Genomic DNA, 26,032 nt, shown 5'->3' with positions numbered 1-26,032 from the left:
CCCCACCCCAGAAGTGGTGGCCGTCTGCTGAGTGACAGCACCTCTGGGCTGTGAGGGGCAGCCTTTCAGAGCACACAGAAACACAAGCTCCCAGGTTCTGAGCCTAATCTCCCAGGAGGAGGCTGGACCCAGAAGACTCATCCGGCAGGCGATCTGTCAAGCGCCCGGCCCCTACATATCTGTAGTGTTAAGATCACATGCTCCAAATGAATAAAGCACAAGAGCATCATCTTCTTCTAAGACAAAAGCCATGCCCTCACACGGCCACAGGGAGCAAAGGAGTACCTCAAGCCATGAGGAGCCGAGCACACCCTCACAGGATCCCTTGAGGCTATTCCTAGAGGGGTCAAAAGTGGAGGCCCTGGTCCTAGACAGCTTGACCCAGGTCCTCCTCCATCCCCACTGGCCAGGTGACCCCAGGTAAGAGACTCCATCTCGCAAGGCCACAAGGTCCGGCTGCATAAACAGGCACAATAGTGAAGGGGAACTGAAGAAGTCTACGTGGAGAGCCTGGAACAGTGCCTGATGCACGACATCAGCACTAGACAGTGGCCAGCTGTGGGGATGCCCATGGCTTCCAGAGCAAAGCACATGGTGAACCTGAGCTTCCATCTCTTTGGTCTGTGCCCCCGAATGCTTGCCTGTCACCCTTACCTGTTCACTTGAGGAGGGCAGTTTGTGAGGGTCCATGGTCAGGCTCTTCAGGTCTTCTGATATGGTCTGCAGGTGGGTGATTTCCCCTAGCATTGAGATCTCCTCTTCCTGCAGGAAAATAATTTACTCATTATTATCAAAAGTGATTCATCATGGTCTTAGACCCACTGCTCCTGTTAGGGTCACTGATCATTGTGGAGCCTCTTCTACTGTTCTACCGTGTGATCCACAGAGATTCTCTTGTTCTCCATCGTCTTAGTAAATGGTGAGCAAGGTGGCGGAGACGACACATCATTCCACTCTCTTTTCCAAAGTTTCCAACTAGGATCAGGGGCCCAGGCAACAATGATCTAGGGGAAAGCTCTGTTCTCAAGGAACAGCCCAAATCTGGTGTCCTGCCGGAGGTGAGGGAAGGTATGGTGAGGCCTTCTCGCTAGCGTTTGTGGGTGCTCACCCCAGGAGCTCACCCCAGAATGAAGTCTGAACTGATTAATCTCATGGTCTCTCCTGGGGATTCAGCTTGGCCAGCAAGTCTCAAACATCACCTCATTTAAACACACATCCCTGTGGCCCCAACCCAGTTTGGGATTCAGTGGTCCAGGGGGAGTCTGAGAACTTCAATTTTTAACCAGTTCCCAGGTGACACTGGAGGCTGGGATTCCCCATGGAGAACCACACTACCAGGCTTCCTTGATCCAGGAAGAAGGTCAAGTGGAATATCCTGTGCTGACCGTGCACAAGGTGTGGAACACATGGCCACCAGCACCAGCACTTGAAGACAATCCCTGGTCAACAGGCATGACTCGCCGCAGCAGCCTCCAACCTGTGGCGCTCTCACTGACCCGCACAGAGGGAAGCTCACCCGCAGCAACATAGTGCAGGCCTCCTGGAGCCCCCTGGACTTACGATGACTGGCCGAAGCATAGAGATGAAGGTGCAGAACCGGCCCCGTTCTTCAATCAGAGCCTTGCGGACCGCTTGCTTCTCCGTTTCCTCCAACAGGAGATACTTATCGTTGACATCCTGGAGAGCGCTGTCCAACTGAGGCTGGATATCACCTCTCCCTGTGAAGGAATCAAAGCCTCAGTGTGGCTTGCTGAGACTCAGCTTGTGGAACAAAGACTCCTCTTCCCTGGAGTCAAAACAGTGACTTCCCAGGACTTAAGGGCAGCTATTATCCTAGGACCCGATTTCCAATTTCCAGCATCTGAACGCACATTTACTTGGTTTACTCATGATGAGAATCCTCCTCGTCATGTCCTGCTTGCTGGCCTTGCACAACCCCCAGTGCCACAGACCCCTGGCCCACAGCCAGGGAGGGCGCTTTCCTTTCAGAGCACGTGAAGAGGCTCAAAATGGGTGGACACGGCAGGGTCCCTGACGGTCACAAAGACGGCACAGATGCCTCTGTTGAATCAGCCTCAAAGGAGAGCCTCTGCTTCTGCAGAAGTCCCCCTGCCTGAAGACAGAGGAGGCAAGCAGCACCCCTTGTCTCGGGTAGTTTGTTGGAGGCTCAGGTGTGTGTCAGTGACAACCACAGGATCTATGCCAAGCTTGGCCTATGTCCTTTATTCATCTGGCCATGCCCACAGAGCCTGGTGAAGCAGGGGTGACCATTTCCAGAGTTTCACACTGGGCCTTAGCCTTGTACACAACTCCACAATATGAACAACAAACTATTCTAAATAAAGTTTTATTAGAACACAACCACATGCATTTGTTTACATTCTGTCTATGCCGGCTGTGGCCACCATGGCACAGATCGGCACTGTGACACAGCCTGCATGGCTCTGTGATAAGAATTCCCGGCCCTTTGCAGATCAAGTCTGCTGCACTGGGAGGAAATATGGGCACACAGGCAGCCCATGCCAGGGAGCGGCTACCTCAAATCTCACCAGGAGGGGAAGACAACAAAGTGACACAGCAGAGGCCATCAAGGTGACACATGATTTCAGCCTTTCCCTGAAGATCCCCAGGACAGTACCATGTCCAGTGAGTACTCAAGAAATGTCTGTGCAATGGATTTCAATGTGAAACATGAGAGCCAGAGTGAGCCTCCAAGGTCACACTAGCCAGCCTGTTCATATTTCAGTGGAGGTCAGGTCCTAGAAAACTTCTGAGGTTCATCCCAGGTCATCAAGAGAAAGGCAGAGACCCAGACCAGAGTCCCCAGGGTCCTGTGCTCCTTGGCTGCCACCTGGAAGCCAGCAAACAAGACCCGCCACCTTACAGAGCAAGCTGGACCAGGGACCATCTGAGCCCCTGGGACAAGGTGCAAACATTTAACAGGATGCACCACCGGGCTGAATGAAATGGTCAGACAAAACTGTCTCGGGTATAAGAATAAATTCTACATTTTCTCCCCTAAGCTGAGAGGAAAGCTTAATTAGGAGCAAAAGGCAGTCAGGCTTGAAGATCATCCCCATAGAAAAGCCAGGTTTTCATAATGAAAGCCACTTTCTTATGCAAGGAGCAAGTTCTAAATTCGCACACATTGGGAAAATTATACACAGTCAAAGATCGCCCTAGAAAATGCCTCACAGTGCAAATAAGGCTGACATGTACAACTCTGTGAGTGTACCGACAACTCCCACTAACACAGGTGAGTTCAAAACGGCATATGCAATGCCCAGTATCTAAGGCCACAGAGAAGATTATCCACCAGTTACAGCACGTAAGCACCACGCTGTGTGTATTTCAGGGTGGTCCACTCACCCACTCTGCTACCTAGACACCAACCACTCCTCCACCTCCTCTTCAATCTCTTCCTGAAGGGTAAGACAGGAAACTGTTCTCATACATCAACTGGCCACAAGGCCACTGGTTCCTCAGTTTTCAGTGGACAAAAATTCTTTACCATCACTCTAGGATCAATTTTTCAAGGAATGGGTGCTGCCTCTCTCTCACAGACACAAACACCTCAACCTTCCTTCTCCATGGCCAGGGGTTCACAGAGACAAGAATGGGGCCTTGACATGCTACAAAAAGTGGGGATTCTCTATCTGCACACTAAAATGCAGCTTATACAACTGGACCCACACCCCCTTAACACAGGACGCACGCCCCATGGCTGGGACATCCCAGAAGAGGACTGAGTTTCTTGCTCAGCACTGCTATGGTCAGTTGGAGCCTTGTGGCGGGAGGCTGTGGGGCTCGGGGCTCTCAACCCCCCAGAGCTGTTCCAGAATCAAGACATGAAGGGCTGCGAACCACAGCAAAATGGTCTTTACCTGAGCAGAGAGGCACAAGGAGGGGCTGCGGGTGACAGCAGACTAAAGAGTGCAACATTTGCCCCCGTTTTAGACAGGCCTTGGTGATGTTGGGGTTTAGGCCTAGATGTCCCCCAGAGCCTCCTGTGTTCTGAAGTGGGGCTTCTGGAGGGTGCGTGGATGGGGGGGGGGTGTCCCCACAGATGAACCCCCGGCTACAGGTGCTGAGACAGGAGGTGCTGGCCACTGGGCGTGACCTGGAGGGCAGCACCTTCCTCCCTGGCTCCTCTCTCCCTATTGGCTTCCAGGCCGCCATGATGTGGGCAGCTTTTCTCCATCAGACCCTTCCACCCTGCTGTGCTCCCTGGAGCCAGCTGACCGTGGACTGAAAGCCGTGGACTCATGGTTGTGGGTGTCAGGCATTGCATCTCAGTGACGAGGACAGGGACTATAATGGTTATCAAAGGGTACTTTCGAAAATAACACTGTAAATATAAGAAATTTGAGATATGTTCTCTTTACTTTGTTTCACAAGTGAGAAGGCATGTGTCCACTTGTAATAACAGACTTGTATACCTAAATAGGAAAACACCAGACATGGTGGCGCATGCCTGTAATCCTAGCACTCAGGAGGCTGAGGCAGGAGGATCACCACAAATTCGAAGCCAGCCTGGGCTACAAAGTGAGTACAAGACTAGTCTGAACTGCATAGCAAGACTCTGTCTCAAAAAAATCAATCAATCAATAAATCAAAGTCAATGTGTCATCTAATTTGATAAGTGTAATTTTATACTATCCTATGTTTACAGCAGTTATTTTAAGTACCTATCACATTGTAATTAAAAACACTCAAATTGTAGTATTCTAAAGTATACAGACTGCTGTAACTATGGTTATAGTGAGACCATTTAAAATATCTCATACCCTACAATCACACTGATTATATCTTAAATTCCTAACCCAACACAGAATTATGTGCATAAGAAACAACTGCACAGGAAACCACCTTCGCCCCAGTCGGGTGCACTGATTTCCAGATTCAGTCCTCCGCTCTGGGCTGTGCTGCTCCGATTTAACACAATGGCTCTTGGGACCCCAAGACTGATTCCAGGAGCCCCCTGGACACCAAGATCCCTGGACATTCAGGTCCCTCTTGTAAAATAACAGACTGGCCATAACCTACGCACATTTCCCTCCCATCTAACACTGGTATGTAAGCAGTCATCACCCGGTCTCAGAAAGTCTGCACATACTCAGTTCAGCTACAGTTGTGTTTTTTGGGGTTTTTGGTACTCAGGATCGAGCTCCCGCCCTCCTGCTTACCAGGCAGGCGCTTATGCCACTAAGTTAAATCCCTGGCCCCCAGCTGCAATTTTTACAACACTGTTTTTGATCCATTTGTGATTAAACATGTGGAGGTGGGCGGTGAGCACCCTAGGTGGCAGCCATATGAGGGGAGTGTCCACCTCCCTCAGGCGCCATCCTGGCGTCCCACCCTGTCTCACCTCTGCGTCTGCACCCATGCTGCCATGGCAGCCTCTTCCCTACAAGGGCTCAGAAGTATCACTCTGCCTGTCCACAGCAGCTCCACACACTGAACTCAGCCTTTATCAGCCCTGACATTCAGGACAGCACCATGTCCCCAGCCAGCATGGCCTGCCTTGCGCACACGCCTGGGTCCCCTCTGCTTCACAGCCTCCGTCCCACCGAGCCCTCCCTGCCTCTCTCCCATCCTGCAGGTCTGGTGCCACACCATTCCACCTTCACAGACGGCCCCTCCGCAGAGCAGAGCAGAGCAGGGCCCCTCACTTGCACTCAGGAGACCCCTACCACTGTCCTGCTCAGCACACTCCAGTCCCAGTTTCACCTGCACCTCCCTAGTTATCTGTTGGGCTTCACTTTCCCCAAAACGCATTAAAAAGTCCCACTGGCACCTTCCTGGAGGACAGGACTCAAATATTATTTAAAATGAATGAGGCACTGGTAGAATAATTGACCCAAGTTTGCTTACGGGCTCACCCATCACCCACTGTGCCCTTAAATGGCTTCAAAACCAACAAATCCCAGAACTGCTGATTGGCCTGAAGAAGGAAGGGTGAAAATTCCTCAGATGGGCTTTCCAGACAAAATCCCTGGGCTAAGAATTGCATGTGGATTTTTCTAAAACTCATTCTCAGTCTTGTGAGTTTGTTTTCCACTGCCAGCCTCCAAGTCTTGATTATATTCACAATGAAGAATTCTGATGAACCCCAGCCAGAAGCCCCTTACAACGGCACTGAAAAATCTTCTGATTATGCTCCCTGGGAAAATGCTTGAATGGGCATGTGGGCAGCAAGGTGGGGCCCATGCCCTGCCCTAATCAAGTAGAGAAAATCCACAGAACTTTCTGGAGTGAAGATCCTCTGTCCACTCCGCAACATTTACACTTTATTTTCCATAATCCCTACATAAATATTCAAAAGGGTGGGGGGTATAGCTCATCGGCACAGTGCCAGTCTGGCAAATGTGAAGTCCGGAGGTTCAACTCCCAGTGCCAAAAAAAAATTCAGGAGAGGAATTAATAACCCTTTGTGACAGGGCAACCTGGAATGAAGGAGGTAAAGTGACTTGCCCAGGGCCACTATTCCAGCTGGGAGCTAGTTTCCAGTCAGTACTGACATTGCTGGCTAGCTTCCAGTCAGACCCGCAGGGTGAGCGGCACCCGGAACTGTCCGCCTGCAACCCCTGCTCTGTGGCCACACCATGACTTCACGGCTACACCAAAGGCTGCGTGCAGGGAAGGGTCTCTGGACTAGAAGAACCAGCCGGGATACCATGGGCCAGAGTGTTGCAGGCATTAGCAAAACATCCAAAGCCACTTCCTTCTCCCGGCACAGACACAGGAGGCCACCGGGACCCTGCACAATGACCTCCCCCTGCTCTCGATGCCCCATCTCTGTAGCTTCACACCTCGCAGACCAGACTGTGCGAGCTACAACCAGTGGTGCCTCACAGTTTAACTGGCTGTTATTTTTTTCCTCTTTCGGGGGCCCAGAAAGTAACAGAGCATCTAAGAATTGATGCCATCCCAGAGTCAGTGAAACATGGGATGTAAATACTGAAATTTTCTCGTCAAAAGGTGGCTGCCTTTACCACTCTTACATGTCACCTTCTACTCTATGCTACATAGCAGGTTTTGATAGGTTTCTCCAAAGAAAAAAAAGAAGAACCAGGAATCAAGACAAATTTGATCGGGGAAGACCGAATGTTTTTAGCCTTCACACTTTTCAAACAAACTCACTTTCTGTTATTCTTTCGATCTCAGATGCCTCAGTCCCCCTTTACATGGGAATGGATGATATAAAAGCAAAGGAAGTAATCCACACCCAGTGTGCAGAAGCCCAGGGGCAAAGGTGAGCCCTCGGCAAGGCCCATGTGTCATGGGCACCCTGTATCCGGGACCCTGCCTAGATAGGTAACTCGGGGTAAGGCAGAGGTTTTTAAAGGTGACTTTCCTTGGGGACCCTTTTTAATGTAATTAAATGGGAACAATCTCATATTCTTCAACTAAAGGTGGGAGTTTCATCATTAGGATGCTTTTCTAGTTTTAGCTGTCCCCAAAGTTCATGTACTGGAAACTTAGTTCCTAGTTCCCGTGTGAATGGTTTTGGAGACGAGGCTCTGGGGAGGAGACTACAATCAGATGAGGTCAACAGGCTGGGGCTCTAGAGGGATCTGACAGGCCTGAGCTAGTGGCTTGCTCTGCGCGGTCCTCCATGCTGTCCTGAGGCAGCAGAGGCCACCAGACCAGGAGCCAAACCAACCTGTCTTTATGTATTACCTATTTTCAGGTAGCTACAGCAACAGACACAAGGCAATCTGCTATTTATGGAAGCAAAGAATTAAAAAAGCTGCAAGGACAATCAGAAAAGATCCAGGTGACCTGCACCTCACCACCCAGGCTGTCTCACATCCCCAAAGCTTCCCAAGTGGCTAAAGAAATACCGCCACCTACTACCTGACCCAGAAGCCTGCCTTCACCTTCAACTCCAGCAGAGCTTCAAAAAGTCCTTGGACTTTCAGGAATGGCCATGGGTCTCTTTGCTAATGAGGTGTTGTAAGAGAGGAAGGGGTATAAATATATTGGGGATGGGGGTGCCGGTTGGTTGCTGGAAAAACCAACTGCTGCATTGGAAGACTGGCACTTCTACCCCAGCTCCTGACTTCAAGGACATCAGAGGGGCTACAGGCAGAGTTCAGTGACCAGCAGCTGATAAAATAAAGCCTCCATCAAAACTCTTGACCAATGAGGCTCAGGGTGCTTCTTGGCTGGTAATGTATCAAGATGCTGGGAATGTGGGTACCTGGAGAGGGCACGGAAGCTCTGTGCCGGCCTCCATGACCCTGGCCACCATGTGTATCTCTCCACCTGGGCTGTTCCCCTGACTCTCTAATAAAATGATTCTCACAATCATAGTGTCTTCTGTGTCCCATGAGCTGTTGTAGGGTGTCATTAAGCTTGGAGGTAACCTCAAATCTGTGGTTGCCAAGGCAGAAGGGTCAGGGTCCTGGGGACCTGACTTGTGGCTGGTTAGGACAGGCTTTACGGCGTGCTCCTTGCCAGGCAGAGTCTTCACTAACTCCTGGCTGGTGTCAGAACTGAACTGAACTGCAAGATGCTCAGCTGGCATCAGAGAGCTGATGTTGCCACACTGATGAGGCATCTGTCATGACCTAAATGCATTTGCCCGCTGGGATACAACCTGCGGACAGTCTACATGTGCCTCCAGAGCAGCTAACAGAGGAACAGCCTCACATTCATTTCTGAATGAATGAATGAATGAACAAATGCTGCCTTCCAGACTTAACTGCTGCGAGCAAAAACATTTATGAATGAAAGAATGGGAGCAGATGTGAATCAAAGAATCCAGTAAAACCTGAATGGCTTATGGGTTGCAGCTTAAGACTGACAGAGTAAGGCTGGGGATTTAGCTCAGCGGCTTAAGCACCTGTCTTGCAAGCTTGAGGTTGTGAGTTCCATCCTTAGTACAAAAAAAAGACTGACAAAACTACCTAGCCTGCCCCTTATCCAACTCTGAACCAGCCACACAGTGTTCTCAAGGGAGATTAAAAACTGCGACATGCAAGCATCAGTACTTAAAGCAAGGTGCTGTTTAGCTCTCTGCCATTTTGTATTTTTTAAAATTAATGGCGACTGAAGTGTTTTGGCTCCTGCTGCAGCCTCACACTGCCAACACATCGCCCAGGCTCTGCACACACCCCGGAGGAACTCAAAGGCCTCACCATGTGCAGGGCTCTTCTGGGCACTGCAGGCACCCTGTTGGCAAGGTGCTGCCAGACCTGACCCTCACAGGAAGAGACCTCGCCACTCCAGCTTCAAGGGGGTCTGCTTAGAGCCCTTACGTATGGGATAAAGCTCCTGCTTCCCCTGCCTCCAAGGACCACCTGCTTTCACCTGAAACACCTTGTGCAGGAGCCGAGCGCAATTTGAACACCACTAACGGCTCCCGACTGCCACAATAGTCTGAAAGGGTTAGGGTCCAGCCCTGCTTCTACCAGGTGGGGGCCTGGCTGCCACTTCCTTCTGCATTTCCTACTCTGCCATCCTGTAGCTACCCCAGGGGACTGGCTGGCTGGAACCATCGCCCAGGTGCTCCAAGGAGGAAAGCCCCAGAACCACCTCTCCACAACTCAAAGGAAAGGTGCTTAGCAGATTTCTTTTACCGTCTGACCACAGCAGGTTTCAGGCTCCCTGGGAGAGTTCTGCAAACACAGGAGAAAGGTTCGTGTGGCACGTGGACATGTGGCACAGGTCCAGGAGGACACCAAACCACAGCTGGCAGAGCCACCGTGCACAGCCTGCCTCTCGGGAAGGGAAGGATGCAGTGGGGAGGGATGCAGGTGGCTCCAGGGTCTAGGGGACATGAGGCCAGTGGTGGAACCACCCTGGACGCAGGTTCAAATGGAGGGCTGCCCAGGATGCCAGAGGCCAGGGTCACTGTGGGTTTTCTAAGTGCCTGCCTCGGGCATCACACACACTGCCCCTCTGATGGCAGGCCCCTCTGCAACTTGCCTATGCTTTACCACAGTTTCCAGGACTCCTGACCACATGGTGACAGCCACATCTCCGTTTATCCTGTCATTTCAGCCCTGAATGCCTGCTTCCTGGTTCTCCACTGACTGACTCCTATCCATCCTGCGCAGGACCTTCATGCCACCCTGGGCTTAGCTAGTGCCCTCCCTTCGGTTGGTTGCCCTAATTCTCCAAAGGAGATTTTCGTGCATTTTCCCTTCTCTGTAAGCCAGTGCTTCTGTTTCTGGTTTTGCTTTGGGGGAGTCAGTGGTGGAACCCAGGGCACACTGGGCAAGTGCCAGCCCACTGAACTACTCCTACCCCAGCCCAAGAGCACGTTATCGATCATGGAACTGTTAAAATACAGAGTTCGGGGTTCAAAACTAATCTTAAAATTCTTTCACGAGGGGGCTGGGGATTTAGCTCAGTGGCATAAGTGCCTGCCTTGCAAGCAGGCAGTTGTGAGTTCAATCCCTGGTGCCGATAAAAACGAAAAAGACAAAAAAAAAAAAAAAAAAAGCTTTCACGAACTCAGGAACTCATCAACCCACACGATTTTCCTTGCATCTGTACACCCACAGTGACTGCCATCAACACACCCAGTACTGTGGCTTTATCCTCTCGATCTGCCCAGCAGGAGCAGCACAGAGACATCCGTGTGACTAAGACAGGCAGCAGCCTCACCTGATGATACCAACAAGGCCACACGGTGTCCTCACACATCCCAAATTGGCCTCCTGTCATCTCGAGCAAGCAAAATGCCCAGTTTATCCGGTGAGCTGAGTCGCCAGATTCTCAGGAAAGGCTTCATAAAACTCAGAGGCCAGGAGACTGTCCTTGGCCAGCCCTTACTGCATGATCTGGGTATGTAAACGTCCAAGAGAGGCAAATCCAGGTACAAGGAAGAGGTGAGCGGTTTTGGGCTCAGGCGCTGGAGGGCGAGGTGACAGGGACCACTAAACAGCCAGGAGGTATCTTTTCACAGTGACAAAAATGTCTTCAAACGGACAGTGGTGATGGCAGTACAACATTGTGAATGGGAAAAGCCACCGAAATATATAATCTTAAAACAGTTAACATGGTGCATTTTATGTTATGTGAATTTTACTGCAATAAGCAAAAATGTGCCTGTGCCTTACCTTCCTTCCAAAGGTTTACTAACGAAATGCCCAAGCTGTTCCGTAGTCACAATACTGAGACCGGGCAGGGACCAGCCCCTTTCACAGTGAGGAATGATCGGCTCAGTACCACAAGTGGGCACAGAGACACAAGTGCACCCCATGGCAGTGGGCCACCTGCCCCCCAAAGGACACCCTTGTGACCCGGGTTTGGTGAAGATGCAGAATCCCACCTGAATACCTCATGGAGCTGTCAGTCAAAGGCTCAGAGAACAGCTGGACACATGAGGCCAGGGCCACACACACACCTCACAGACAGAGCTTCCCAGGACAGGAGCACAGCAACAAGACCCCAAAGCAACCTGCAGTTCAGCAGCACAATCACTCATTGAGGCTCACATTCAATCCAGAGAATCATCTGTGGGCTGGATTTGAAGACTGGATTCCTTTGAAATAAAACATTCACAAACTCTGATGAAATAAGAAATACTTAGCTGATTTTTTTTAATGAATTATTGGTTTTGGAAAGAACTGTATGGCCTTCAGCAGGCAAAGTTGGATATTTTGTAATCTTATTACAACCAAATCAGATTTGGGAATTAATTTGCAGAGTTACACAGTGTAGCTCTCATTGCTCTGTTTGTGGAATAGAAACACATGCACATGTATGCACAGGTGTATACATGTATTATGTAAAAACATACTGAATTCTTACAGAATAGGCGGTATTTAAATCACTCGGTATTTCTTTTTTCCATGAGTCTAATACTGAATTATGCAGACAGAAAGGTCCATAGAACATGATGCTAGCACTCTCAGTACCCAAACATCCAAGATTAAAGCACACGCACACACAATTTCATTAAAGTTACGGGAAGGCAGGTGACACGACTGATTGTTCTGAGCTGGCAGGAAAACCTGGGCAGCTAGAGGAGGTCTGAACAACCACAGAAAGCCCACAGCAAGGACCACACTGCGACCAGCCACCAGAGAGCGGGAGAGCAGACTTACCCAGGGCGTCCACTGGCGGGCACACGGTGAGAAAGTGCAGGATACACAATTGACACAAAAAGGAAAACAACAAGAGTCAAACTGGTATTCGAGCAGTGGCCTCCTTTAGCTTTTGCTCGCATGGACGGCCGGGCGGTGAAGCCCACACCCTCCAAGAGCCACGTCCATGCTTCCCTTCCTGCCTGGCCAGTGCTCCCAGTGCCCTGTCCTCCTCACCCGAACAGAAACTGGCCCAAGTCGTCTGTGCTGCTCACATAGATAAGGGTTCCGTGAAGAGAGGTGAAGACTACAGACCCAAAAGAGGCCACGGCAGATGCCTCAGCAAGACAATCTCTGAAGTATAATGTATCATAAGCTGAAACACATCGGGGAAATCTAACAAGCCAAACTTTAAAGTAGAATGAAACTTAAAAACCTAAAACTTTAATATACAAATACTATACTGGCATGGAACTCCGTTGAGTCTATTATATATTGTAAGACTGGCTTTGCAAACTCCACTGCAAATGATGGATTCTTTATGTGGTTCACATGTAATCACCCAGTTCTGCCTCTCCAGATCAAAACAGAAAGCTCTACCATAATTAATGTATGTATGTATGTATGTATGTATTTTTGCAGTGCTGGGGGTCAAACCCAGTGCCTTAGACATACTAGGCAAGCACTCTGTCCCTGAGCTACATCCTCAATCCAATTTCTAAGTTTCAGCTAACGACATGGAGGCCAGGGGCACTGCTCAGAGGTAGAGCACTTGCTCAGCATGTGTAAGTCCTTGGGTTTGATCCCAGTTTCACTCCAGGGATTCAATCTCCAGTACTGCAAACCTTGGGAATAATGGTAATATGGGAGTTAAGTTAAATGAGAAATATGGCTGCTGACTTCACACAGTTAGATGGATAACAGGAATGCAGATTATTATGTCTGCAACTTCCGGTTCTCCCTGATTTCTCCAGGAATGCCCTCCAAAAGCAATGCACTCCCATCCTGCAGCAAAAGATACCACCGCAGCACCACACAGTTTCCCCAGCTTCCTGCTGCTCTGTGCCCTCCCTCACCTGCTGACAAGACTGGCTCCACCCTGTGCTGCTGATCCTGTGCAGAGGTTGGGAACCATCCCTCTCCAGCCTCAGCTCTTGCCCGTGGGCTCCCCGGGAGCTGTCCCCCAAGCCTGACATTCCTCCACAGCTGAGCACATGACATGCTGCTTTTTAAGAATTTGGGGACAAAAACCTAACAATCCATGTAAGTTTGTTCGACACAAATACTTGAGTACCTTTAGATTACAAATCTCCACTCTATATAAAAAAGATTAAAGTGCATGATACAAGGTGACCTCTGAAGAGTGGAAAGGTGAAAGATCATAGCCCGTATGACAGCTGTCTGTCCAAGCTAAAGTGGTAAAATCACAGTAATATGCACAGCGGATGTGAAATTTCGACAAGGAAGAGTCAAGAATTTCTAGATCAAAGATCTCAAAAAGGTATGGCAGAAAACCGCTTAACACCTCAAGAGGTTTTTTAGCAGCTAACCGTGGCTCAAACAACCACAAGCCTTTGAATTTCTTCTGCCCCCTAAATTGCAGGCGGTTCTCAGATCCAGTGCCCGCAGGAGAGCGCACACAAGATGCTGACCAGAGTGACAACTCTGCCAACCTTATGGAAGAGCATTCTCACTCCTAAGATGCAAAACTACGAGCTGAACACCGGGCTCAGGAAGTACACTTAAATAATTTTTTTAAAAACGTATAAATGTCATCCTGAAAATAACTAGATTACTGCTGCTGACCTGACTGATCTTGCAGGCTTGCACACACCATCTGCAAAGGACAGGTGGCTGAGACACCGGCGAGGTGGTGGTGCTGAGAAGAGAGCACTCCGGAAAGCCTGGACCACAGCCCCCTCTATCGGCCTCAGGACCCGTGCCCCATGCCCAAGAAACCTCACAACTGGATACAGATTCGTCCAAGACCAGATACCCTGCAGGTTCCAGGTTCTCGGACACCCTGTGAGTCCCAGACCTTCCTGCCCAGCCTGCAGGGCAGCTTGGTATCCTCTAGGCAGTCTGAGCCAATGCTGGCCAGATCTAGTTGCCAGAAGCTTCTTTTGATGTTGCACTGTGATCAACTTATGGGGCTTTCACCCAAATTAAGCTCACTGGCCAATGCTGGTGACTAAGTGGCCAGCAAGGATCTGCTTAGCCGCCCTGCAGAACTCAGCTAAAAGGATTACCAGCCAGAATTTACAGTTTGGAAAGGAAAACTCAGGAAGAGCTAACCAGAAAATTGTTACTTTTTCTTACTCTCTCTTCTTCACCAAACTCCCAACCCTTTCTTAGCCCAAGCATCTTCCAGGACCATCTCTCCGGGTTCATCAGCCCATCAAAGCTGCAAGCCGCCAATGAGGTAGACCAGCCCACTCCTCACAGGCCCAGGTTTGATGGACCATAGAGCAATTTTATTTGTAAACAATTTATTGCTCACTAAAATGTCACTAGTCAAACACCAGCTTCCAGCTGCTCTGATCAGGTAAAATATAAATCTGAAACACAAGATCAGAAAAACACATCCCAAAGAAATGCCCAGAGCCAAGCCAAGCAGAAAATTCGATTGTGGGTTAAAAAAAATCCTGCTGCCTTTATCTTGAGATGAGCTTACCATTTTTGGAAAAACAAAGAAAAGGACTTCTTTATCCTGGGTTGAACCCAGGGCTTTCGTGTTAAGCTACATCCCCAGGCCCTTTTACTTTTTGTTTTTGTTTTTGCTTTTGGAGATGGGGTCTAATGTAGCTCAGGCTGGCCTTGAACTCGCAGTGCTCCTCCTGCCTCAGCCTCCTGAGTGCTAGGATTAGTTTTCATTTTGCGACAGAGCCTCCAAAGTGAGTTGCTCAGCTGGGCTGAAGTTCAACCATCCCTTCTCAGCCTCCCAGAGTGCTGGAACTACAGACATGTACTGCCAGGCCCACTTTGGGACTTTACTGTCAGAGTGGCAAACTGCAGACATGAACAGCCTCTACCGCCCCATTTTCCTAATCAGATTCCACTGATTCCCAAGGAAAACTGCTTGTTTCGGAAAGTGCAAGATGGCTCTTTGGCTCCAGAATGCTCCCTAAAAGGCTGCTGTCCCAGACACACACCCGCCTTGGAGCACCCCGGTGGGAGGACCACATCTCATCAGCTGGGGTACAACAGATTCACAATCTAGGGCTCCAGAACAAAGCCCTGAAGCAGCACCGGCATCTCCGTCTCAGAGAAGATTCTCACGTGTAGCCCGCAGTAAAATGCTGAGGGTGCCTGCACAGTGGACCCGGGCCAGCTTCCATCCATCCTGACGGGTCGTGGGTATGAGCGTTCACAGATTCACAAGAGACAAGAATCACACTGTACCCTCCTTGTTTCCCTGAGTGGTTGGTGAACTGTCAGGCTCTGCCCTCACGAAGATCAAGAAAAATCCCCCAAAGGGCAGTGTTTTTCTGGTTCTCCCTGAACCCCCTTCTAACACTCTCAAGAGACTTAACAGAAGCTTATAGAAAACATACAGGAGAAAATGACATCATTTCTGTAATAATTACTACGGGACATTTGCATAAGGCCTTTTTCGTATTATCCCAATTCTTTCTTAAAAAAGAACTTACAGTTTCCATTACAAAGTACCATAGGCATGGGAAATGCCCATCTTTGATAGATAAAGGGGCAGAAAGAGTAAGTCAAGCGCTACTTGGCAGGGCTTTGAATTAATAAGATTCTGCATTCTAAACACGTCAATTCTTTTTTGGGAGGAGGGGTGGCACCGGGAATCGAACCCAGGACCTCACACTTGCCAGGCAGGTGCTGCACCACTGAGCTAAATCCCTGGCCCCCCGAGCACTTTATTCTCCTGAGTCTAACTGCTCCTGTCTGTTCTTCAGGCCATCACAGACAAAGATGTCTATGCATCGAACACCTTCGTTTTAACAACAAACCAATACGTGTCTCAGTGTAACAGGTATTAGGGGCAGAATATTTAGTTACCTTTTTTTGCCTTCTTCTGCAGTTTCAGCGTATCTGAAGACTTCTTTTTTATCTCTTGGCGAGCTTTCTTATATTCTAAAATAAAGCAGAATATTGAGTGACTTTACAATTAAGCTGAACAGAAAATACTCAGGAATAGCCACTACTTTTGTCAGAAAAGGCACAAACTCTGACAGGCAGTAAATAACTCTGTGGAAATATTCTACGATAAAACTCCCAGGATGACATTTTACAACAAAGAAACTTTACATGACAGCAACAAATGCACTCGGGCCTGTCCTTCTTGTGTCAGCCTTGAGGAAGGATGTCATCTGGGAATATTTTGATAAAAACAAAAAGAATTCACCGTTTCTTGGCTCAAGAGTCACGGAAGATTTTCTGTGCTACCTACTTTCCCAGGGCAGGGAGCGTACGAGACGCCTTTGTTGGAGCATCAACGGACCACGGCCAGAACATCTGCTTACAGCCCAATGCTGTTCTCGTCCTGTCTGGGCTCTGTGCCCTGCTAATTCGGGCTCCTCACGCTGCTGACCAGGTTTGTGCAGACCGGACTGAGGCCCATGGCAGCTTCCTGCTCTTGGCTGATGTTTCTCCAGCACCCCTGGCTCACTCTCTGGCAAGGACACTAGCCCCGCCCCAGATTCAGTGTAGTGAGACTGTATCCATCCACTGGGACCTGTCAAACACTACCTCAGTTTCTCTCCCCCGACCAAGCTTGTGCTCAGCTGCCTTGGGCTTCTGAGTTCTCTCTCTGTATTTCTCTCCGCCTTCCCAATGGGCGAAGCTACGCCTTGGTCACCTCTGTGCACTCTGAGAGGCAGCCCAGCAGCCGGGTTCTCATGGGGATGGACAAGGGGTTCTCTCCCACACCTGACCTGGGACCCTAAATCTCCTGACCAGTCTAGACCAACAGTGAGTACACATGCCCACTCAGGCCCAGTGTTCTGTCTCTGCATGTAAACTGAGAAGCACTCTCTGCACACAGCCAGGAGGCAGCACAGAGGACATTCAATTAAAACAAGGATCTCTGTTCTGCTAGAGGAGGAAAGATCAGCAGAGCTCTGTGCAAGCCTTTTCCCCACGCACTCAGCAAAGTCTCTTTATAAAAGCCACACACAACCAAATTTGAAGTCTTGGCTTTAAAAAAAAACAAAAAACAAACAAAAAAAAAACCCTCAGCTCTGCTGCTCCAGCAAATGGGTGCATTCAATGAAAAAGTGGCACGAAAAAATAGCGTGGAATCAGGGATTTAGCTCAGCAGCGTAAGTGCCTGCCTTGAAAGCGTATGGTCGGGAGTTCGATCCCCAGTACAAAAAAGAAAAAGAAAAAATGGTGTGGGATGAATGTAAACTCTCTCCCATTGGAAAAAACTGTCAAGTATTTCTACTTTATTTTACCTAATGGAGGTACAGAGGGAAGCACCCCGGGAACTGACAGAAGTCTGACCATCAATGGTGGGACAGCCACCTAGCTCGCTAACTTCAGATGAGCAGAAAAAAAGACTTTTTAAGATGGTATCAAACTAGTCCCAGCTGGGGAATGCCACTTTGGGGAGATTTTAAGGAAAAACTTTTTAAAATGACTCTTAAAACAAACACAGGTTTAGGATGACATGTTTCCTGTTAAAGATGAATTCTAACTTTTTTTCAAATCAGGATAGAGGGCCAGGAATTTATCTCAGTGGCATAAGCGCCTGCCTTGCAAGTGCATGGTCATGTACCCCGCCCCCCCCCCAAAAAAAAACCAGGGTAGAAAGAATAAAAGATTCCAGTAATCTTTTAATACAATTGCTAAATATTTGGCAAGTCTACCCGTACTTCTGAAAATGTCTTTTTCTATCGCATGGTTATATTTTATTGCTTTAGTGGCAAAAGCCATACAATCTGTGTACATATTTAAAAACTGGGAACAAAATGACTTTCAACCTAACTCTTCCTCAAAGCTGCAAGCAACACCAGCATCTTTCTCCAAAGGTGAGATCTCAGTGTACCCAGGCCCTTGCCATTCCTCGTTCTCCAATAGAATGGCTGCTGTAGTTTTTGTCAGACCAATCTCCAGTACAAAGAAGACAGGACCACAAGACTCTACGGTCTGTGCCTACCCAAGTTTAGAGGACAAGCCCCCAAATCAAGATCGGTGTATTTTTGTGGCCATGATGAGAATGCGGACACAGAGCACAGCACAACTCAACAGCTCCAAGGTACATGAATGAGAAAAAGGATGAAAGAGCTGAGGGAAATATGACTGTCCAGCCCCTGGCTGTGGATTAAGTTTCATCGAATGGCCAAAAGCAGGCAAAATCAATCTTCTCTGAGGCCCAAAGGAGGCCTCTTTCCAAAGCCAATGGAAAGTGGCTTCTGCACACCTCTGGAGCAGTCACTGGCTGTGTCTCCCAGTGAAGTTCACTGGTTCCCCTGTTAGTAAGAACCACTTATTTCTATGTATCTTTAGGACTCAGCACATAAACAATGTCAGGATGACCCAAAAAAAGGGACAAAACCTCACCATGAAGGGCTTGCTGGTCAGTGTGAAGGGTACAGCAAGGTCCTTGACAGCTAAGTAAACCACTTCACTCCAGACAACACGGAGAGAATGGCCAAGGTCAGTGTATCAGAATCCTGGTTTTCCAAGTCCCTTGAAATCCCTTCTGTTATGGTTTGTGTCTAGATGTCCCCTCCAAACCTCATGTAGTTATGGGGGAAGTCTTTTTAAAGATGGATGAGTCTAGGGTGTGTGACTGATTCACTGTGCAATTCTGGGATTAAAGCTGTTAGGAGTAGGATGGGGGATTGCTGGATCAGTCCACTGACTAGGAAGGCACAGCCCTCGTCCCAGTAGACTGGATACTCTATGAGGGACAGAAAGACGCTCGCTTCACACTTCCCTTGCTTCCTTTTGCTGTCTTCCATCACCATGAACTGTTACCCCTCTGCCATGTGCCACCCTGCCTTGGGGCCAGCAGATCACATACTGAAACATCCACCAACTGTGAACTAAACATACCTTTGCACTTTGGATATCAGGTATTTTGTCTCAGCACTGAGAAAAGTAACTAAGCCATTTAAACCTGAGATCATAAGGCACATTTAACTCAGCTGACCACAATGTTACCAAGGAGAAAGACTATCAGCTGCTGAGTGATGTTTCATGCCCCCAAAACGGCACTCAGTCCTGCCATGGGACCCCTTTGGACTTCTCATCTTCAACATGTTAATGTCTCTAAGGAGAAGCAGGGACAGAGAGGGTCCTGAGCTATTTTGGTGACAGAGGTGGCAGACAACACCCAGGGCTCCTCCCAGGTGTGGGGACATGGCAGATGTGAGATCCTGTACCTTTTGCATGATCTTTATCCAGCTGGTTGGCCACTTTCTTCCACTCTTCCATCTGCTCTTGAAGTGGATTTATCAGACAATCAATTAAAGCACTTTTGCCAAAAGAGAAAGAAAAGAAGTTAAACAGATACATTCTTTTGTGTTTTTTTGTTTGTTTGTTTGTTTTTTTGCTGTTGTTGTTTTTTGTCTCTTTCTTTTTTATGGGTACCAGGGATCAAACTCACGACTGCCTGCTGGCAAAGCAGTCACTTATGCCGCTGAGCTAAATCCCCAGCCCTAAACAGATATAATCTGCTGTCAGGGCTCACACATCATTGTCAGAACAAACCTGCACCACACCCTCGAAGCAAGAGAAGCGGCAGAAGGAGCCAACCCTCGCATCAGGGGCTGCCTCGTTCTCAGGATGCTTCTGAGAAGACTACAAGAAGCTGTATGCATGACTGGTGGGAGTGACCCCTTCTCACTTCCCAGCAATCGTGTTAAACCAGAAAACAGGGCTCACCCAGAGGCAGTCACCTCCCACAGAAGCTTTTGAGGATGGGGACCCAGCACTGTGCATTCTCAAAGACTCAGGTGTTAGTGTGTGTCTGGGAGGGCACATTATCGGGGAAACCAACTGTGCCCGGCCTTGAGAGGGGAGCACTAAGAGCTTCAGAGAAGGCTCGAGCTGCCCTGCCAGCTTCCGGTCCACTGAGAGGTCAAGGGGTCTCCAGGTGCACCCTAAGTTTACTCCATACTGCCCCAAACACAACCTTCAGCCCCTGCTGCGTATACCACTTAGAAACAGATGTGCATTTTCATTTCTATGCTGGCGAGTCCACACCCAGTGCCAGCTTGGGCCTTCTCTCTGCTCTGAAAGCTGGGAAGGTGATGTGAAGGGCTCCAGGAGCCATTCTCTCTTCTAAGAGGATCCCACAAGGCAGGGCTCAGCGTGCCTCAGCAGGACAACTGGCTCCTCAGTTCAGTGGAGCCGAGGAGAGACCTGGGCAGAGATGCCGGGCCACGCAGATGGAGCTGCAGCCTCTGGAAGGCAGGGACCTGGATGGTGGTCCCCCACTGCAGCCCCAGCCTTGATCAGGGATGGTGGTAAACCTTTTAGAGCTTTTGATGATGCAAATGGCCTACTGCAGCTCAGCCCATGTGCCATAGGTTTGCCACCACTGCACTAGACCCAGGCCTGACAAGCAGCAGGGCCCCAACAGATGCTTCTTCAGTGAAGGCCGTCGGGGAAAGCCCGGGTTGCAGGAGACAGGCACTGCTCAAAGCAAGGCACGGTGTGCATCACTACACCTCCAACCTGAACCAGCAAGGGCACTTTGCTCACCTGGAAAACTGCCTCAGCTTGGCTTCTATGCTTCTGTGTCTCATGCACATCCTGGTGAGGGCCGAGCCGATCTCCCGCGTACCGCCTGGAAGAGCAACAGAAGGAAAGCTAAGAATGGGTGATACACAGGAGTCCCCTAGTCCACAGAGCAGCTCAAAAGCAAGCCAGGTCTCGTCACACTAAAATCTAGGCTGCTGTCTTTCAAACTCATCATGCATGTGTGTGCACACACAGGAACACATATGTAAACATACCTATGTATGGTGACATGTTTATACAGCAGCCAAACTCTTTGATAGTTCCCATTCTACCTGATTATTTGCTGTTGCTATGATGTTGGTGGTGATCTGCTAATTAACCTGACAATCCACTCATTAATAGGACCTATAGTTTGAAAAAAACACTTCTCACGCGAGATAATCAAAACAGTGTCTGATGTTCAGGGTAAAGCTGCAGATTCCCTTTATCTCCCTGTTTCTGGCTAAATAATCCCAACATTATCTAGACGGCCAAGGAGGCTCCAGTGAATTATTTCAACACTCATGCATTACAATGCAAGTCATTTGGAGAACAGCAAGGCTAAATAAAAATGAAACACCACCATGTTCTGTAAGCAGCTTTAGCTGACACAAGCAGCAGAGGTCTTCTGGCTCAGCAAATGTGGAAGGCAGTTGCAGCACAATTTGCTTTTCCAAAAATTCTTGCCATACTTCCCCTTTAGGCACACCCTTCTGTGAGATCACTCTAAATTCTTCTATCCCTTCCCCCCAAAACAATGCTTGAGTCAGCATCCAGGGGAGGAAGGGGGCAACCAATGGTAACCTCAGGTGGTAACTGCATTCCAGACCCCGGACAGCATGGTTATTAACCTTAGCAACACACTGGCACTTGTGAAGCGGGGGTAGGCATCAAATACAGCTCTATTTTTAGCAGATGAAGCCTTCAAGAAAAGCGGCAGGAATTTACAGCAGGTTTAACCAAGTCAAGTCAACAGAAAAGCATTTCCCTCTTACGAGTACATGGAACATTCTATGAGTTCTATCTGGCCCCCTCTTTCAGAAATGCCAGTTTGTTGTTTCAGTTCCACCTGTTTTTCTTTTCATTTTATGCTGCAAAATTAGCAAGTTTCTACCACCAAGTCATAATGATAACAGTGACACATATTAAATATTAATATTTTTAGACTTTATTTTGGCCTGTAAAGAGACACTTCCTTCACAGGAGGCTTCCGAACCTTAAACCCAGCGCCCTTTGCTGTGGGGCTCCCTGTGCACCCTACACACGTGGCAGTGCCCCTGGGCCCCTCCCACTAGAGGGCAGCAGCACCCTTGGGCTCCTCCACTCTCAGATTGACGCCACTTACAAATTCAAGGTCTCCTCACAGCGTCAAATGTTCCGCAGGGCCCGAAGCATTCACTGCTGAAAGTTACTGCTGCATATGAACCTGGCCATGAAGTAAATGTCACCCAAGGCTGAATTTAAGTGGCCAAAGCTCGTTACAATGTTGCTCTTCATTTCCTGGCACTTGCACCAAGGGTCTGGGGTCAGCACTGAGCACTGAGCTCACTACCTCCTCCACTGCCACACATCTCTGCAGCAGGGAGCCAGCAGAGGGCACTGTGCCCACACGCTCCACCCACACTGGGGCTCACTCCAGCTTCTAGAGCTTCTACTGCAGGTGTGTGAAGATGAAGGTGGCTTTACCTCCATGGAAGTATCTCGCATCCCTTCTGGGCCTTCATCTGATAAAGAGTTCATCACCTGGCCACATCAGAAACCAGCACACTCACCCAGGTAAGAGTGTAGACTAACCCTGTCCCACAGGGAATCCAGTCAATCTTTCAAGAAAGCCTTGACAGCATGCGCTCTCTGTGCCCCAGCAGCGCTGATCCTGGAAACTTAGCCAAGGAAATAACTGGGGATGAGGAAAATCCTCGCCTATGAGGGCAGTCACTCAATGTTGTCTGCAATACCAAATCCCACTCCAGGAAACTGGTGAAATAATCCGTAGGACATAGCCAGCACTGTGTGGCAGGACAGTGTAGGAGGCTGAGGCACAATGTGTACAGCCACATGGGGGGACCAGGCCCTGGCCCAGAGTGACTCATTTAACCTCACAACACTGCCCATCACACTGGTACCATTCTACAGATGGGAAAAAACTTCAAAAGTTTCTCCAAAGTCACATGGTAAATGGGACTCAATGGGCCCCGCCCCAGAGGGGGGGGGGCCTTGGAAACAAAAGCCAAGGATGAGAGCCCGGGGCTCCTCTCGGTCACCCACAACAGCTGCCAAGCTTCTGTGAGGCTAACCGGTACTCTGGGCACTGAGCTCACCCCAGCAGGCTTCTGGGACAGCACAGAGGGGAGCCCCTCATGGGAGCCCTCGCTGCGCTGCTCTGCCCCACCATTCCAGATCCTTCCCAGATTCTCTCCATACATTTACTTCACCCTGAGGAAAGCACAGCACCTCCCCGAAACTCTGAGCTGCAGGCGTAACAAGCAGCCTGGGAACATCAGGCAGTGTCCACCACCTGCATGTCACCATCCACCTGCCACCTGCAGACCCCAAGACCTGGTCTCAGCAACAGGGGCCCACTAAAAATAGGCCCGTCCATGCAAGCACAAACAACAGCTTGTGCGCTCCCTGGCCCTTGTTTGTATATATATATATATATATATATATATATATATATATATAAAATCAGTAGTATACTTAATATATATTTAATCAGTAGCTTTGATCAAAGGAAATTGGCTGGAGCTCAAAGAAGAAAGGAGAAATCTGAAATAACTCCAACTTGATGGTGAGAACACAGAGCCACAGGGGAGGTTGAGGGACTCACTGCTTGTGAGTTCACCAAGCTCTCAGGCACTCTGAATCCTCTGCGCCTGGCACTCGTGCTGAACAGAGGAACCAGCATTACCAACAAACCACCAGGCTGAGCCCCGCCCGAGAGGCTGGACCAGGACTTAGTCTGTCTTTTGCCTATTCCATAAACGTCCGTGTCCCTTATTAGAAAACCCAGTCTAGAGAAGCAAGGGTGCCTTAGTTTCCTACTGCTGCTGTAACCGAGTTCCACAGACTTGGTGCCCTAAGGCAACAGAGATTTATGACCCTGCAAATGTAGAAATCTGAAACCCAAAACAGGTCTCACTGGGCAAAAATCAGCTCCTCTGCCATGCCCACCTGGCCTCTCTCACACACTCAACCCCAAAGCCCTTAAACTGTCACAGTCTCTGCCTCCCAGTCACAAGAGCACACAGCTAACTGGGCACTTATGCTCTTGCAATGAACAAACACCCTGCTTGCCACTGAAGATATCTGAATGTGTAAGAACACACAACTGACACTCCCACCATGTCAGATACAGGGACACATTTACTTCACAAGAAGCAGGATGTTCACCTCCAAAATACTGGAAACATCCAAGTAAGTACCAGGGGCCAACGAGAGCCCACTCTGGGCAGGAGCTAACATGCTGAAGGCAGGAAGGGACCTAGAAGTCCAGGGGAGAAGGAGTCCTGGCTAAGAAAGGGATCTCAACTTCTGGGTGCTTGGGGACTCCCTAACGGGACACAGGCAGCAAGGAGGCGACCCGATGTGTCCTGCAGGCCACAATACTGGACACAAAGCGGGAGCCCTCCCCAGCAGCATGTCCTTCCTTCCTGTCCCCTCACCTGTGCCCAGTGAGCCCGATTTGGGCAGCAGACTTCCTCTCACCAAAATGCACATCTGTGAGTTCCTGCTGGGGTTCTTGGTAAAGCAGACTGCGTGCCCTCTGTTTACTGCTTTTTGTCCGTAATTGTTTTGGAATGGTGCAGCAATAAAACCTCAGGCCTCACCAACACCAGGCAGGACCCTTCCGCCCAACCATGCCACCACCTCCATCCTCCCAGATCTTTCTCTAACCATTGCTTTGTTCTTATGTAATGTGATGGCATCCTTTTGTTGTAATACAACTAGTTTTTACCCTACGTTTCTAAGCGTTTCATTTATTTTGTAGAAACAACGGTTTTGATTTTCATACTTATTCCAGAGACTTACACATCTTATGATGAAATTATTTAATGCCAGTAACACAGCCAGCATAGCCAAGTTGGGGGGCGCACACGCTTAGTTAAGTCTCCAACCCCGGCAGGAGAAGCCAGCAGCCGTGTGCTACTGAGGTCGTTGTACCCCACAGGGAAGTAAGAAGCAGGGGCTACATCAGCAGGCAAATTAAGCAGAACTCTGGTACAACAACCATCAGCAAATCCTCCAGGAGGGCAGAGGCCAGGGCAATTGGCCTGCCAGGCTGTGCTGTGCCCATTACAATATACCAGCCGCCCACACTCAGCCCTCTCTCCTCCCGCAGCTCATATCGGCCTTCTCAGATGAGCTGGCAAATCAGGACACACACAGCACATTAACAGTGCAAAGGGTAGTACCTATGAAAGCTGGAATTATTCCTTCTCCCTGCATATTAGGGGAGCCAAGGCCAGCAAGGCACAGTGGGAGCAGAAGGTTCCCTGGCGCGCTGACTCCACAGAGCCTCGATCTCTCTGCCCTCACCTTCTGGGACAGAGGGTGCTGTCCCTCGGCAACACAGCTTTTAAAGATGTCCCTGGCCCTGTACCTCCCTTAGCTGTTGACTTTTATACTGTACAGCTCCAAAAGCTGCTTTACCAGCTTCCTCCAGCCAAGAATGACAAAGGAGAGCTGCCTCTGAATCCAGTGCTCAGGACCGTCACCGGACACCCAGGGTCACATCCACGAAGGCAGGCAGGCTGTCTTTTTCCACTTCAGTATAGGCGGAAATAGTCTCTCTCTGTCCTTCCTTGTTCTCTGACAGCCCCCAAATCACCTCGGCAGGCGCTGAGGCAGCGTAGCCCAGAAGCTGCCCCGGTGCGCATCAGCGGCCGCTCTGGCGAGGCGGTCAGGGCCTGGCTGGATGCACCATCTGTCACCCTGGGGGACACCTGGAGGGTGGCACTCATCATGGCAAGGACACGTGCAAGAGCGAGTGTCAAGCCCGAGGTTAAGCTAGGAACCCTCCTTTCACCATCTTTTTGGTCTGTTTCAGGAGATACATATACATATTTTTAATTTCTTTTTTTTTTTTTTTTTTTTTTTTGGCAGTGTTAAGTGACAGTACACGATCTTCAAAAGGTAGAGGAAAAAATGTTTCAAAATAGTCTCAGAGTGTGTGTGAGCCTGCATTCTGCTGGGCTTGGTGCTTATGCTACCCCTTCCAGCTAACGAAGACCACATTTGGCACAAAGATTCAGTCTGAGGACCAAAAGCCCAAGGCCACCGGGTACAAA

At 49.3% G+C, this 26,032-nt stretch overlaps 1 protein-coding gene across 13 annotated transcripts in view; it reads right to left on the bottom strand.

Annotated features, from left to right (window-relative positions):
* Mtss1 (MTSS I-BAR domain containing 1) overlaps window positions 1-26,032 on the bottom strand; it is a 142,789-nt gene that overhangs the window by 11,495 nt on the left and 105,262 nt on the right. For 8 of the 13 annotated variants that reach the window (XM_023564053.2, XM_013149945.3, XM_003467379.5 and 5 more), the window contains exons 4-9: window positions 20,727-20,811; window positions 19,403-19,494; window positions 16,071-16,145; window positions 12,066-12,077; window positions 1,561-1,718; window positions 655-762 (exon numbers count right to left, since the gene is read on the bottom strand). In XM_023564053.2, coding sequence (XP_023419821.1) covers window positions 655-762; window positions 1,561-1,718; window positions 12,066-12,077; window positions 16,071-16,145; window positions 19,403-19,494; window positions 20,727-20,811 — 530 coding nt within the window. The remainder of the gene's footprint in view (window positions 1-654; window positions 763-1,560; window positions 1,719-12,065; window positions 12,078-16,070; window positions 16,146-19,402; window positions 19,495-20,726; window positions 20,812-26,032) is intronic. The other 5 variants (XM_023564055.2, XM_005002604.4, XM_005002603.4 and 2 more) reach the window with 1 other exon arrangement.

This window comes from Cavia porcellus, unplaced genomic scaffold (assembly GCF_034190915.1).
Source record: "Cavia porcellus strain 051 isolate PalLab524CR breed Dunkin Hartley unplaced genomic scaffold, mCavPor4.1 scaffold_19, whole genome shotgun sequence".
In the NCBI taxonomy this organism is placed as follows: Eukaryota; Metazoa; Chordata; class Mammalia; order Rodentia; family Caviidae; genus Cavia; species Cavia porcellus.
This window is presented reverse-complemented; position numbering and strand designations above follow the sequence as displayed.